The 14,495-nt window shown below is 41.7% G+C and overlaps 1 protein-coding gene across 2 annotated transcripts in view; it reads right to left on the bottom strand.

Moving 5' to 3' along the window:
• LOC107110975 (mitogen-activated protein kinase 14) overlaps positions 1-14,495 on the bottom strand; it is a 42,727-nt gene that overhangs the window by 13,971 nt on the left and 14,261 nt on the right. For both annotated transcript variants that reach the window (XM_015411840.1, XM_015411839.1), the window contains exons 3-8: positions 11,156-11,214; positions 8,668-8,779; positions 5,048-5,077; positions 4,623-4,670; positions 4,087-4,201; positions 3,546-3,617 (exon numbers count right to left, since the gene is read on the bottom strand). In XM_015411840.1, coding sequence (XP_015267326.1) covers positions 3,546-3,617; positions 4,087-4,201; positions 4,623-4,670; positions 5,048-5,077; positions 8,668-8,779; positions 11,156-11,214 — 436 coding nt within the window. The remainder of the gene's footprint in view (positions 1-3,545; positions 3,618-4,086; positions 4,202-4,622; positions 4,671-5,047; positions 5,078-8,667; positions 8,780-11,155; positions 11,215-14,495) is intronic.

Genomic DNA, 14,495 nt, shown 5'->3' with positions numbered 1-14,495 from the left:
CCGCCGGCTGGTCCGAGGCGGCGGCGGCAGCGTCGTCGTCGTTGCAGAGCGTCTCCTGCGCATGCGCAGGAGACGCTCTTGCACTTTCGGGGGGATTTAAACATCCCCCCGAAATTTTTTTAAACTTTTTGTATTTTTGTGCACACGTGGGGACTGGCCCACGTGTGCACAAACCTCCCCCGGCCCCCCAGCTGCCCCCTCCGTGCTGATTTAAGTATCCGCACGGAGGGGGCAACTTGGCTATTAGATATATAGATTATAAAGTCAACTGTTTATTTAATACTGAGCCTTGCAAGGCCTTTATCAGCAAATTGCCAAAAGCTGAAGGCTGAATTGAACTGAAATCTCTCCCAAAATCCACTTTCTAATCTGTGGATTACATCAGCTCACCTTTAAAACGAGGTATTGTTCAAATCTGTATTTCATTCATAAATCATAACAAGTTCACATAGTGATACAATTAACATTTCAAAGATAAGCAAAGTCCTGAACCAATATCTCAAAATACAACACAGTCAGGCAACCAGAGTGTTCAAAAATGTTTCCTCTTACTTTGACCAGGCTGCTGCTAAAAACAGCCAGCTTCTGGCTGACCTTATTATTTGATAAGACAAAGTAAGATGAAACATATTTGAGTGCAAAAATAGAAACATGTGCTGTCCAAGCACTTTCCCCCATTAATGTGTGTCTACTCTCCAAATGTAGGCATAGAGTTCACTTTACTTCACTAGAGCTACAAAACCCTATTTCTAAAGAACAAGTAAAAGCCACTGGACATCATAACTCCCCATGTAGATCAGCACCTGATCAGCACACTGAGAGAACTGAAATATACCTGCAAACTAGAATAAGGGTGCTATATCTAACATTACGTCTATCAATGCTAACAGAATGCTCACTGTAGCAACGATATCAACTGCAAACAGCTAAGTAAACTAAATATGTTGGAAGCAAGCACATAATAGCAAAAGCAAAGGGAAGAGTGTGTGGAAAGAAAAGCATGCAGATCTCAGAGGAGAATCATCAGACTGGCAAATCCCAGTGATTCTATAGAGGGGGGAGGTTGCATCTTTCCAACAACCCTTTGCAGCAAGCATTGCAAAAGCCTCATCAGTTTATTCAGATAATGTTAAAACCAGATGTAAGGTTCAAGTGGGTATATAAGGAAAGTAGTACCAAGAGAACACTTTGTTCTGAAAAGATTGTTGTTGTTGTTTTTAAATGAGCCCCCTGGCATAGAACATTGTGAACACCAGTAGTTCTTCATCCCAGTTCTTGAACTAGTCACCTCAGTTTCTTATACTATGTTCACATTGTAAAAAGAGTTTAAGACAGAAACTCCCCTCCAATAGGTTAATCAAGTCATAACAGATAAAGATCATTGTTCCCGTGCAAAGATCATTGTTCCCGTGCCTCTCTCTACAAGTCACAAGACTAGAGACCACCACAATCTACAACAGGTTGGAAGAAAAGAAATTTGACGTTTCCTTAGTAAATTACTATATTGGATTATACACTGTTCCACTCAAGTAAGCTTCCATTTGTTTAATCAAACTTTTGTCCTCATCCAGTATTTTCATCTAAACCTTGGAAACATATTAAACCACTTTGGAAGTGAAATCAGTTTACATTACAAGTGCAATACAAATTTTGACTTGGACACAACTGATTTTTAGTACCTAAAGTTACAGGAATGATCAAGAAATCAGCAGTTCCCCTTATTTTTAGCGGACTCCAAGAAGCCACAGAGGATCTAGCATTTCTACAAGGGTAGGTCAAGAGACCGCCATATTAGTATTTGACTGCATGGTTCCACTACTCCCATTAAATACAAAGCAGTCTTAAGATTTGGTACCACTCCCCACACTAGCTTTGAACAGATCACTGTATACGGAGTCCATAATATTTGTGAAAAGCACATTCATCTTTACCTAGGAACAGAAAGAGAAGAAACATGCAGCAGAGAAGAAAGCAGCACAATATTTGCACAATAAAAATGACAGTGGAATCCAACTTGAACAGGAAATATGCCTGTTTTTCTCTGTATGGCAACGTAACTATTTCTTCGCATGCCTCAGATAGGAACGGACAAAACCCACTGCAAAGATATTAGAAAATAAGACATTAAGAGAAAGGAAGAAATTTAACTAGCAGGAAAGGGAAAGGAAAATTCCAGGATATAGCAATAAATGATGTCTTTCCATCTTCTCTGCGCTTTGGATAGTGAGGTAAGCAAAACATTAGGATACATTTAAGAGGAGACTGCACAATTTATTTAGCAGATCTAAAAACTAAGACTAGCCTCAACTGTTTAAAAGTTGTAGAAGTGACTCTAGCAGTATTTAGCTTTTTCTTCCAGAAGATATTTAAAACTTAGGTAACTTACAAAACAATCCTAAGCAAAGTTACTCCCTTCTAAATCCATGGATATTAACAGGCTTAGAAGGATTTAACTGTTTAGGATTGCTCTGTTAGTCTGAACAAGAAGCAGATTTTCATTGTGCTAGGAAATAAAACAGGCAGTTTTATTGCTTCAGAAGATGTGATGTGAGGGCGATCTGGCTGCGACATCTGTCACCCCATTGATCGCCGGGGTTGATTCAGCTTCAGACGACTAAACTGAGAGCCAGATTCCATAAAATCTATGATTTTGCCAAAATCTGTAATTTCTTGCTTCTGAACACAAACCTCAGTGATTCTGAGGTAAGCATTAGGACTAAAGTGTTCTTCTCTGGCTCATAAGGACAAAGTTTTCCTTCTCCCCCACACCCTCATTGGCTTGCCACAAAGGCAACAGGAAGAGCTCCCTGCCAGGTGCCTGTTGGAGCACTGCTTCTGTAGTATCTCATGCACCACTGAGCTGGGGAAGCACAGTTTATCCAGGGCCACGGATATCCACACAAAGGACAATAGGTCCTTTGGAACATTAATTCCCAGGCTGATATGCTGCTGTATCAGTAATCCAACAGGTGCCATGGAGAAAGGGAGGCCTACAGCACATTCTCCTTGTCCCAGCTATCACAATCAGGCTAGGAAAGTGGGAGGCTCACAGGCAAGGAGAGGGTTAGGGCTCCAATCCTGCTGTACTTCTGATGTCACTGAGAATGCATAATCCAGTAGACGCAGCTATTTCCTGATATTTTTGGAAGACAGATCATTTTGCTAAGCCCAATTCCAAATCAAGTCTGTAGGGCAAGTGAATGTGAGAGAGGAGTGCCACAAAACGCATTTGCATGAATAAGAATGTTTATCTTAAGAACTCCTGATCAAATGATCACTCTCTTTATACATATACACTGGGCCACTAACCTTTTTCTAAAAAAATAAAGCCTTAATACTGCATTTTAATTGTTGCACAAATCCAGCAGTTCTTATTACACATATTGACAAAAATGGGATTGCACTCATAGGCCCAAGGTGTTCAACAGAATTAGAGAAGGACTTAGGCACAGGATCTGGAAAATAGTTCATATTCCTGGTGCGATATATTATAGTGTACAATAATGAAGCACATTCCTATAATCTTACACGATTTTAAAGGATACGGTCCGTACCAGGGAACAGTGTTCTTCCAGTCAACAGCTCAGCCATAATACATCCAACTGACCAAATATCAACTAAGAAAAAAAGTAGTTAGAAGCCAATGATTTTCTATAGCCACACAGCATTGTTCCAGTATTCTGATGATTAAAAAAATACAAGAGCAGTCCAACCAAAAGTAGTTAGTTTTAATATAAGTACTTCTGTATTTTCTAACCCCTATAATGTTAGCTCTGACTATTTCCAAAGCAATAGCACTTCACAATAATACTTTAAGAATTGAACATTCTGTAGTAGGGGACATTTCCAGTGCTGCATTTTTGTGGGTGGAAGGACTCTCTCACACCCGCACTCCTCCAGCTGTATCCCCAAATGCCCTTGAGATGCTGTTCTAGGGTGTCCCCTATCCCCCTGGAGCAGCATTTGGGGCAGCAGCAGGAGGGGGAAGGCAAGAAAATCACTCTCCAAAGGTGGAAATCTTTCCACCCATGGAACTGTTGTACAGGATCCAAGCCAACCTCTATGGGAAGGTTAGTAAAACAATACCTGTTTGATTGTAATGCATCCAGTTCAGCATGATCTCAGGAGCTCTGTACCACCTGGTTGCTACATACCCCGTCATCTCATCATCTGTATGTCGAGCCAACCCAAAATCCAGAATCTGTACAACAACATAGACAACCACTCTATTGTACAATTGAAAAAGACTGGGCTTCTCATTTGAGCAATTACAACTGGGAAGCTCTATAACCAAATGTAAGGAAAAACTGCAGGAACAGTTCAAGAAACAGATATGATAAAACCAAGGCTTGCCAACCTGTAGATGCCAAGCCCTTGTGTGCCCAACTTCAGCTAATAGCAGTACCATTGCAGTCCCAAAACGCCAAAAGTATAAAATTATAACTTTAAATATCTGGAAGCATATCAAGACCTACATATTCAGAAAATTATGGACACAAGCCATCAAACTTGCATAAGTTCTTTGATTTTCTTAGTAAACTATTTAGGTTTGGGCCTACACGAAGAAGAACAATCACTAGGTTATCCACAAGCCACAACTATGCACACTAATCTGTAACTACCTTTAGTTCACAGTCCTCGTTCACAGCTAGGTTACTAGGTTTTAAATCCTAAAAAAGAACAAGAAAAAAAATAGTATTATAAACACTAATATTCCTTATCTATTTTGAAATTTACTGTTAGTACTAACATGTATTCCTTGTATTTTAAAACCATTTCATCACAAATCCACAACAAATAAAACATCAGCTATGTTATGAAGCCACGTGTTAAAAAAGGAAGAATCTAAAAATGTGTACAGCCACCACTGTGACAAAGTGAACTAAAAACAATAAAGAGACTCAGCTACCTTTCCTGTACCTTTAACCCAAACATCTACTACAATAAATACCTCAGCTACTTTCAGGTCAATTATGCATCTGTTTTGCTCTCTTCTGATAACTTTAACATGCACTGAAATTGGTTTCGTGTCAAAGAGAATACTTACTCTGTGTATAATGTCAGCTGAATGGATATACTGCAAGATAAAAGATATTTTGAAAATTAGTTAGAGAGCACCATCTTTTATCACTTAATTATGACGGGGCCAGACCCAAAGTACTGTTAGCTGGACTACACTAGTGGAATAAAACCTGCCCTTCCCAACAAAATGCTGCTCCTGAGAGAGAGGACCATCTTGAACACTGTGGACAGGGGCAAAGTAGGGTCTGCAATGGGAAGTGGAAATTGTGCACCTTATGCCCATGGAAAATGACCATTTGAGCCACCCTAAAACCATTTTTGCCTGTTAAAATAATCTAAAATTCAATTTTAATGTTGCTTTGAAGTACAGTTAAAACAACAACAACAGCCAACGTAACTAGAAGTTCTGAGACATCTGAGACATTTCAGATTTTTTAAAGAAACAGATTTCTAGGAGTACACAGAATGTACACCAATGAACATTTTTCAGGATGAACACTGTATATGGTAGATTTTGCCTTAAATGCCATCTTGTGATGAGAGAGCCTGTCTTTCAGATCACCATGTGCCTGGCTGATGCAGATTTTAGTTAGGTAGACAGAAATATAGCGAGACTTTTTGATCAAACACTTAAAAGGACCAAACTGGAAGGAATGAAAATATTGAAATCATGCCTCTTCATTTTCACATGAACTTCATTGTTTATGTCTTTCTAGTTAGAAAGTAGCAACTTTATGTTGGCTGGGGTGACTTTCCAGTAGCTATGAGGATGGATTGTTTATAAACACACAGTTTACCAAAGTAACCAACAGGATAAAAAAAAACAGTTTGCCAATTTTATTCAAAAATGTTGTGTAAGGTTAAATATTTCAGTATTACTTCTAGACTTCTTTCTGCAGAAGAAAAGGATTATCACATCAAAAGTGGAAAGAATGGCCCTGATCTGGATAGCCCAGGCAAGCCCGATCTCATCAGATCTCGGAAGCTGAGCAGGGTTGACTCTGGCAAGAACCTGGATGGGAGGCCTCCTTGGAACACCAGCAGTCGGGAGGCGGGGGCAGGCTTTACTCAGCCACCTCTCTGAATATCCTCCAGGCCCCCAAGTAGGGGTCAGTCACCAAAGGTGACTGTTAGTCTTCCAGGTGCGCTCTCTCTCTCTCTCTCTCTCTCTCTCTCTCTCACACATACACACACACACACACACACACACACACAAAAGCTGAAAGAACGAACACAAGCCATTCAAGTTGAAAGAATGAACGTAAGCCATTCAAGCCATTCCTGAAGGCTCGTCTGAGTGTCCCAGCCCCTCCCCTCTTAGGCAATGAGCTGATTTATGCTCACCTGCAAAGACTGATGGATCCAATTGGTTTCCAGAATGCTCTGTGGGATCCGATGCCACCTAGCGACTCATCAGATGTGCTGGCAGAGGACTGGCATAGTTGTCTCTCTGAAGCCATTGACGAAATCGCTCCCCAACACCCTCTTCACCCCTGTTCCAAATTAGCTCCTTGGTATACCATGGAGCAATGGCAGATGAAACGGAAGCTGACAGCTAGACCAAATGAGGCAGAGGACTCGTGACGAGGGTAATTTAGGGTAATCAGGACATTAACCTCCCTCTCTGAGGGATCTTGAAAATTCAGCAATTAGCTGTGAGGCTTTTGCAAGCTATTTTATGGATAAAGTCTTGTTGCTCCTCCAGGACCCGCCTGCCAATATTGATACAGTATGTGAACTGGAGGTCCCTTGGCCATCTTCAGGACAAGTAATGGACTAGCTGACTCTCCCAGGATGAGGCTGACAGGATCCTTGATGCTGTGAAGCCCACCACTTGCCTCCTGTCTGTCATGGCTAGTGAAAGCCAATGGGTGATGAAATATAGGTCCCCCAGACCAGTGGACATTATGAACTTGTCCCTGAGCTCAGGGACTTTCCTGGGGACTTTAAAGGAAGCAGTGGTGAGGCTGCTCTTAAAGAAAACATCCTTGGAGCCGACTGATCCAGCCAACTACTGCCCAGTTTCAAATCTCTAATTCCTGGATAAGGTAATTGAGAGAGTGGCAGCTGAGCAGCTCCAGGCTTTCCTGGACCCATTCCAGTCTGGCTCTGAGTCACCCTCACGGATGATCTCCACTGACACCTGAATCAAGGCAGGTCAGTGCTGCTGTTATCACTTGATTTGACAGCAGCATTTGACACAGTCGATTACGATCTGATGAATCACAGCCTTGCTGATGTGGGGATACACGGGACAGCCTTGGAGTGGTTTGTCTCATTTCTCCACAGTCAGGGACAGAAGGTGGCACTTGGGGAGAGAGTTTCACCGCAATACTGTCTGGTATGTGGTGTCCCTCAAGGGGCAATCCTCTCCCTAATGTTATTCAACATCTACATGCACCTCCTCACCCAGTTGGTCTGTAGTTTCGGGCTGGGTTGCCATCAGTATGCTGATGACACCCAGCTATATCTGCTGATGGCTGGCCAGCTGAATGCTGCTTCAGATATTTTGGCCAAGGAAGTTGTGGTTGGCTGGTTGAAGCACAGCCAGCTGAAAATAAATCCATCAAAGATGGAGGTCCTGTATCTGAGTTGGGGGGATGTTGGGTTATGGATCCAACTCCCAACTCTTGATAATGTGCTATTGACTCCGACGCCAACAGTGAAGAGTTTGGGTGTGATTCCGGCCCCCTCCCTCTCAATGGAGGACCAGATCACAAATGTTACTAGACTTGCTTTTTCCATCTACATCACATCAAGCAACTGGTCACCTTCCTCTCTCTCCCTGACTTAGCCACAGTGATCCACGCAATGGTCACCTCTAGGCTAGACTACTGTAATTCGCTCTATGCAGGGCTACCCTTGAAGCTGATCCAGAAACTTCAACTGGTCCGGAATGCAGTGGTGCATATTCTCATGGCAACACCTTCAAGAGCACACATTCAACCAGTGCTCCACCAGCTGCATTGGCTCCCGGTGGAATACTGGATCAAGTTCAACGTGCTAGTTTTGACCTTTAAAGCTGTACATGGTCTGGGACTGACATATCTTTGGGACTGTCTCTCCTGGTATGTCCCCCCAAAGAGTATTATGCTCAATGGATCAAAAGCTGCTGGAGATCCCCAGCCCCCCAAAAATCCACTTAGCCTCAACCAGAGCCAGCATTCACAGCTCTGGCACCAGCCTGGTGAGATCCAGACCCTGTGGGACCTAATGCAGTTCCGCAGGGTGTGTAAAACACAGCTGTTCTGCCAGGCCTATGGTTGAGGCAGTGGAAAATTCCATCAATATTGGCCTCCCTGTGCTCTGTGCATATGTCCACCAGCTATACTATCACATCCATGGACACACATGATGCATAATCTCCATTGCGATGTATTGCTTGCCATCTGACTGTTCAGTTTGGATTGTGTTATTACTTGGGGTTTTACTGTTTAAAGATTAATTTATATTTATTGTTTTAATGTTGTTCCACTACTGATGTTACCCACTCTGAGCTCTGCTATGCAGGGAAGGGTGGGCTACAAAATGAATGAATAATAAAGTTATCCTCTCTGAAAGAAAAGGGGCCGTGGTATTTTCTATTACAATTCCTATTTTGTCATGTAGCAAGAACTACAATATTAAAGGGAATTATGTACGTACCTTCAAACCACGAAGAATTTGATAGATAAGAAACTGTACATGATCATCTGTGAGCTTCTGACATTTCACAATATTGTTCAGATCTGCTCCCATAAGATGGGTTACAAGGTACCTAGAAAACAAAAGTTAAGAAAAGTGAAATAATATCCCCCATCTTTGCCACCTGCTCTGAAACCTTTCAGGAGATCGGCTGGGCTACAAATGTGACAAATAAAAGTGAAAGCAAACCAAGGTACTTGGAAAAAGAACCAGGCTAAATCACTACGGTACACTGTCAGCAACTAACATACAGTACACAATATTTAGGAAAAACATGGTCATCCAAAGAGATGAGTCTGTGAAATAATAAAAAATGGTCTTCCGTCTATTTAAATGCATTACGAAGAATATAAATGGTTCAGAGGTTTATGACAGACTTGTGTTCCCAGTGCAACACAACCTGCACTCATTGCATAAAACGATCTACAATTTTGTAGTTCTGTATTCTGAAATTGTACAGTTATCATGTCTACAACCCTGCACATTTCTACTTAGGATTCACTCTACTTTTAAATAAATCCAGGTTAACAAATATACGCTGAACATTCTAGTGTAATTTAACTAAGAAAGCGACATTATCTCAATAAGATAATACAATTTCCTTTTTTTCTTTCTTTTATGCCCCACCTTCCTCTGCAATGAGAACCCAAAGTGGCTTTCATTGTACTCTTTCCCTCCACTTTATTCTCACAACAACCCTGTGAGGTAGCTTAGGCTGAGTGAGTGACTAGTCCAAGGTCACCCAGCAAGCTTCCATGGCAGAGTGGGGATTTGAACCTGGATCTCCCAGATCCTAATCTGATACTCTAACCACTGCACCACACTGGCTCTGACTTATCCAGCGGATTTGGGTTAAGTGACAACAATTATATACAGGAAGATTGGTGGGTAACAGACAGTTCCTAAGCAAAAACAGGAAACAGATAATGAAAGAAAGTCAATCCTTTGGCTGTTTCATATAGGTGCCTGGTTTTTAGGCTATATTGGTGGATAGGCAAACATTGCCTTTGCACCCTCCTCCACCATGTGTAGAAACCTGAATGTGAATATCTACGTGACCAGATTCCACTCACACAATACCATCCGTTTTCATGCAAGCCGAATTGCACAAAGAGGGCCTACTTGCATAGGAACTGATGCACACTCCCTATCAACATGACAGAGCCATGTTTGAACCAGCCCTAGGGAAAAGCAGAAATTATTTAAAGTTTATATTCTGATAGGACACCCTTGGATTGTGAGGCTTTAAAAGTTAGTCAGTTTCATTGTATTTGCATTCCCATTCAACAGGACCTCAATCAGTAACGCTCTTCACTGATTCAGTCTTTCCACAGAAGTAGGAAAGTGGAAGAAGGTGTGTACAGGGTGTAAGAAATGTACAGCACCATCAAGTATCTATTAACGAAATACTTCTACACAGTCTTATTAAAACAGGAAACCTGTCTCAACATGTACTTTGAAGCTATTACATACATGCCCAACAGGTTTTAAACACAGCTATTTAGGACAGTTGCCATTTGATAATCCACTAGTCTCATGACATAACCACAAGTATCTGTGAGTCTGCTCTGATACAAGTAATGGATAATGAAACCAGATCTCTATTATTTCAACTGACTGAACAATTCACGTGATGAGCAAGAATATTAACATTATTGGTTTCTTTGTAACATTAGCAGCTGTCTCCAAGAACCTAGCGACTACATGTTCAAACCAAAATCCATCCAACTAAACCACTTTTTCCAGTTGAGATTTCATTAAATCCCCCCTCCGTGACCATTTAAAGGGATCAGTATTTCTCTTATGGTCACTAACCTTGCTTAAAGATTTTTTTTAAAGGAACAATACTCGTCTTCAACTAAAAAAGTTCCTACATCTCCACAAGTCACTCATGGCACCAAAACAGTTACAGAAAATTATTATGACTGAGGATTCTGTGGCAGAGCGGCTGATAGTATTTCAGAGTTAGGGAGTTGCGTCACTGAAAAGAGTTGCATCATATTCAAAGAGTTGCATCAAACAGATTTTTGAAGTGGCTCTGGTTCAGAAACAGAACCACTGTTGTTTCCCAACGTATGTAGGCATAGTAAAGTGATTTTTGCAGTACAATACATTATTTTCTCCCTGTTCTCAGGTTGAGCAAATGTGTGACACAGTCCTACCTTTCTATAACGCCGTAATGAAGACTTGGACAACACAAACACGCACATATATATTACAATAATGTATTTTGTGCAATAAGAGGCAAGGCGTCACTTGTTTGTACTACCATGTCTACAATCAATGGTCAATAGCAACAAAGTCATCTTTAGAGCAAAGTCTTTAGCTCTATCATAATCATATTATAAACTCTATTTATCAACAAGGCTTGAGACTGCAAGAAATGAAATTTGGATTATTTTGGAAAGCAGCCAGACTATTGGTGTTGGAGTTTCTAAGTGTTACTTACACATCATTGAATTCCTCTAATGACTTTGCAGGTGTAAATACATCCAGAAGTCCAATAACCTGTTAAAAAAAAGAACAGTGAGAAAAACCCCACACACATTTTGTTCATTAACCTGCTCTCTCTCAACTCAAGCATGCAAATTTATTTGGTACACAAATTAATTCCCCATGAGCAGGGCTTTGTACTGATCTCCACACACATGAAGATGAATACTTCTTCAAACTCAGCAAATCAGATCTTTTTCAAAGTGGCAGGGGTGAGCTGCAAGGGAGGAAAATCAAAGAGCTTTGTAGCATGTATAGTCTCAACATAAACTTTTTCCTTCTTGGAAATCTCTGTTTAAAGTATAGAGTTATTCTTTATTTCAAATACCAAGTGTAAATCAAGTAACTCAATAATAATACCTTATATAAATATTGGAGTGACATATGTTAAAATTTCTGTCCATCACCAAGTAAACTTAAGCATGCTTAAGCACAGCTGATTTCAACAAAACTTCTGTGAAGTCAGCAGCAACAGCCGAGGCAGGTGTTTCACTGGATATAATCACAGGTGAAATAAAAAGCATACCTTGCTAGCAATAATTGGGAGTCACCAATGGCAGCAGAGAGCAGGTCAACTGGCAACTACATGACTGCACAGTGCTGTCTGGAAGTTGTTAGCCAGTTCAAAATTGCATGCTTGTCAACCCTGTATCTACCGTTGACTTCCAACAGTTATTGGAATGGGTGTGCTTTCCCATTTCCACTAAACTGCTCTGCAGTGAGAACTAGCAATTCATGCCATTGGCTATTCCTGAACAAACCACCTTAAATTTAATTGGTCTTTAAGAACCATTACTCTATAGGGAAAAGGTAAATTAATGTGTGACTGGTAATCTAGTTACTAATTGCTAGGACAGTTTACTAGCTTACATGCAGCACTGTCTCTTTGCTTGGCTTCCCATTGTTACTCTTAGTAACACTACTGGTGTTCATGGATGTCTACCGATCTATAACAAAGTACATTAGTAAACCATTACTGATGTTGTGTTCAAGGGAATACATTGCCTATTACAGTAGCTCAGAATAGGAAGAGACTTCAAATCTGGTTACAGAAATGAAAGATATCATACTCTTCAAGTGACCTTATATATAGAAAACAGCATTTTCTCCAGCAGAAATACAGGACCTTTACTGTACAGAATCACTGTTCGGTATAAACCCAACACACGCACATGCAGCCAAGTTAGTAGGATCAGGGTGAGTGAGTGCATAATGGTGGACTCCAAAAGGTGGACTTCTCATATAACCAGGCACATCAAGAAATACCCTCCCTTCTAACACGCTCACTAAAACACAACGTTTAAGCAACGCTGGGTTGGATACAAAGAACTGCACTCAGAGCTCCACTGATAAATCTGATCCTACTTTCATCTGCAGTTCCCTAGGGCACTGGCAAGCTCCTGAGGGTATGGGGATTATTGGGATCAGTGTGGACTGCAGCTCAAGTAGAAAATCCACAAATCTCCCCATGAGCGAGCAGAAGTGATCAATAACTAAAGTAAACAGCTGTTTACTATTCTCAAACAAAGTTCTGTAGTCAAGAATAGCAGGACAGCTGCATATTTATGTCTGTGACTAAAGTTGAAGCAAATGTAATAGAACCTAGGGCTGCCAAATCCCCCCGGGGGGGCGGATTTCCCCCCGCTTTGGAGGCCCGATTTCCGACGCCGCGGAATCGGGCCCCGGGGGAAACCCCACCGCGGCATGCACGTCACCCGGATGTGACGTGATAACGCTGGGGACACTGGGGGCGGGGCCACATAGAGTTTTCCCCTCAAATGGCTGTGGCCCCGCCCCCAGTGTGCCCGGCGTCATGACGTCACATCCGGGTGACGTGCATGCGGCGGGCGCGCACGACCGGGACCCTGTCCGGGAGCCCCCCGCCGCAGGAATAAACAGGTTTGGCAACCCTAATAGAACCTCATACAACAAATAACAGATTTCTGCGAATTAATCATAAGGTTTCTTTACTGAACCATACACACTAGCTCAAATCTGTTTCAATTATAGTTTGACCCCATCCTTGCAAACAAATACAGAGAACAAGAAGTCACCAGGGGGGTGAGCAATGTGGCTCAAGAAAGGGTAAGCATTCCCTTGCTCTTAGAAATTACTCTTCCATTTTTTTTAAACAGAAATCATCAGGCTACTTTTACATATGTTTACAAGTAAATTCTAGTTTGGTCTGAGCATCAGTGACTATGATGTTTTTTCAGGAGGGTAGCCATGTTGGTCTGAAACAGCAGAACAAATTTTTGAGTCCAGTGGCACCTTTAAGACCAACAACGTTTTATTCAAGATATAAGCTTTCGTGTGCATACATACTTCTTCAGGTATCTATCTAGCATTCCCAGTGGTACATTCTAGTGAATGTTAAGTGGATCACATTAAGAGCATATCTAAAAAACTGAGCACAGTTCCAGCTGTAAGAACTTTCTGACCTCCCCGCTCTCTCTTCCTGCAATCTATCTTATCCCTGAAATACTTGCCCAGAGTTCAAGGAACGCCTCCAGGAACAGTGCTGAGCACGAAGAAGGGCCCTGCAGTGGAAGGAAGAACTGGCAAAACTCCCCCCCTCCACCAGTGGATGTGTTCTTCCACCAGCAGAAAACAAGTGTTGGATACAAACATGTTTATTTTTTTTTTAAACCCATTAAATCCTAGTATTGCTATGGCCAGCCTTTTTTCTTTCTTTTTTTAAACCCTGATAAAATTGCCTTTTCCTTTAAATACAGAAAAATTTCCATGCAGTGTGAAATTGCAGTTCAGAAAAATATGAGAGTTCCCATCCAGGATGAGTGCCCTCACTATTGCAGTAAAGCACACAGGCAAAACCGAAAGGGCTGTATGTGCAGTGGTATAGGCAGGGCTTCTAATATACAGTTCCTTGCCCTTCTCCATGATTCCTAACCTTTTCCCCACCTCTCTTTTTGTCCCCAACCCAAGTTATTCTGAATTTAGGACCTTCCCTGGCTAAAAGTAATGTAATTAAGCAATTCTGTGGCAAAAACACATAAAGACTGCTAAGAAAGTACATCCAGGCCTGCCCATCTATATACTAATAGCCAAGGTGTCCCCTGCGTGCGGATATCTAAATCCGCACATCAGGGGCACCTAGGGGGCAAAGAGATTTTCCTGCACATTTGGGGAAATCCCCAGATGTGCAGAAAAATCTGAAATCTATAAAAAACCATAAGGGGGATACTTAAATCCTCCCAAAAGTAAAAGAGTGTTCCCTGCGCATGCACAGAGAACGCTCTGAGAATTGCCTCTCTGCTGCCGCAGCCACCACGGGG

The sequence above is a fragment of the Gekko japonicus genome, unplaced genomic scaffold, assembly GCF_001447785.1.
Source record: "Gekko japonicus isolate JY-2015 unplaced genomic scaffold, Gekko_japonicus_V1.1 scaffold309, whole genome shotgun sequence".
In the NCBI taxonomy this organism is placed as follows: domain Eukaryota; kingdom Metazoa; phylum Chordata; class Lepidosauria; order Squamata; family Gekkonidae; genus Gekko; species Gekko japonicus.
This window is presented reverse-complemented; position numbering and strand designations above follow the sequence as displayed.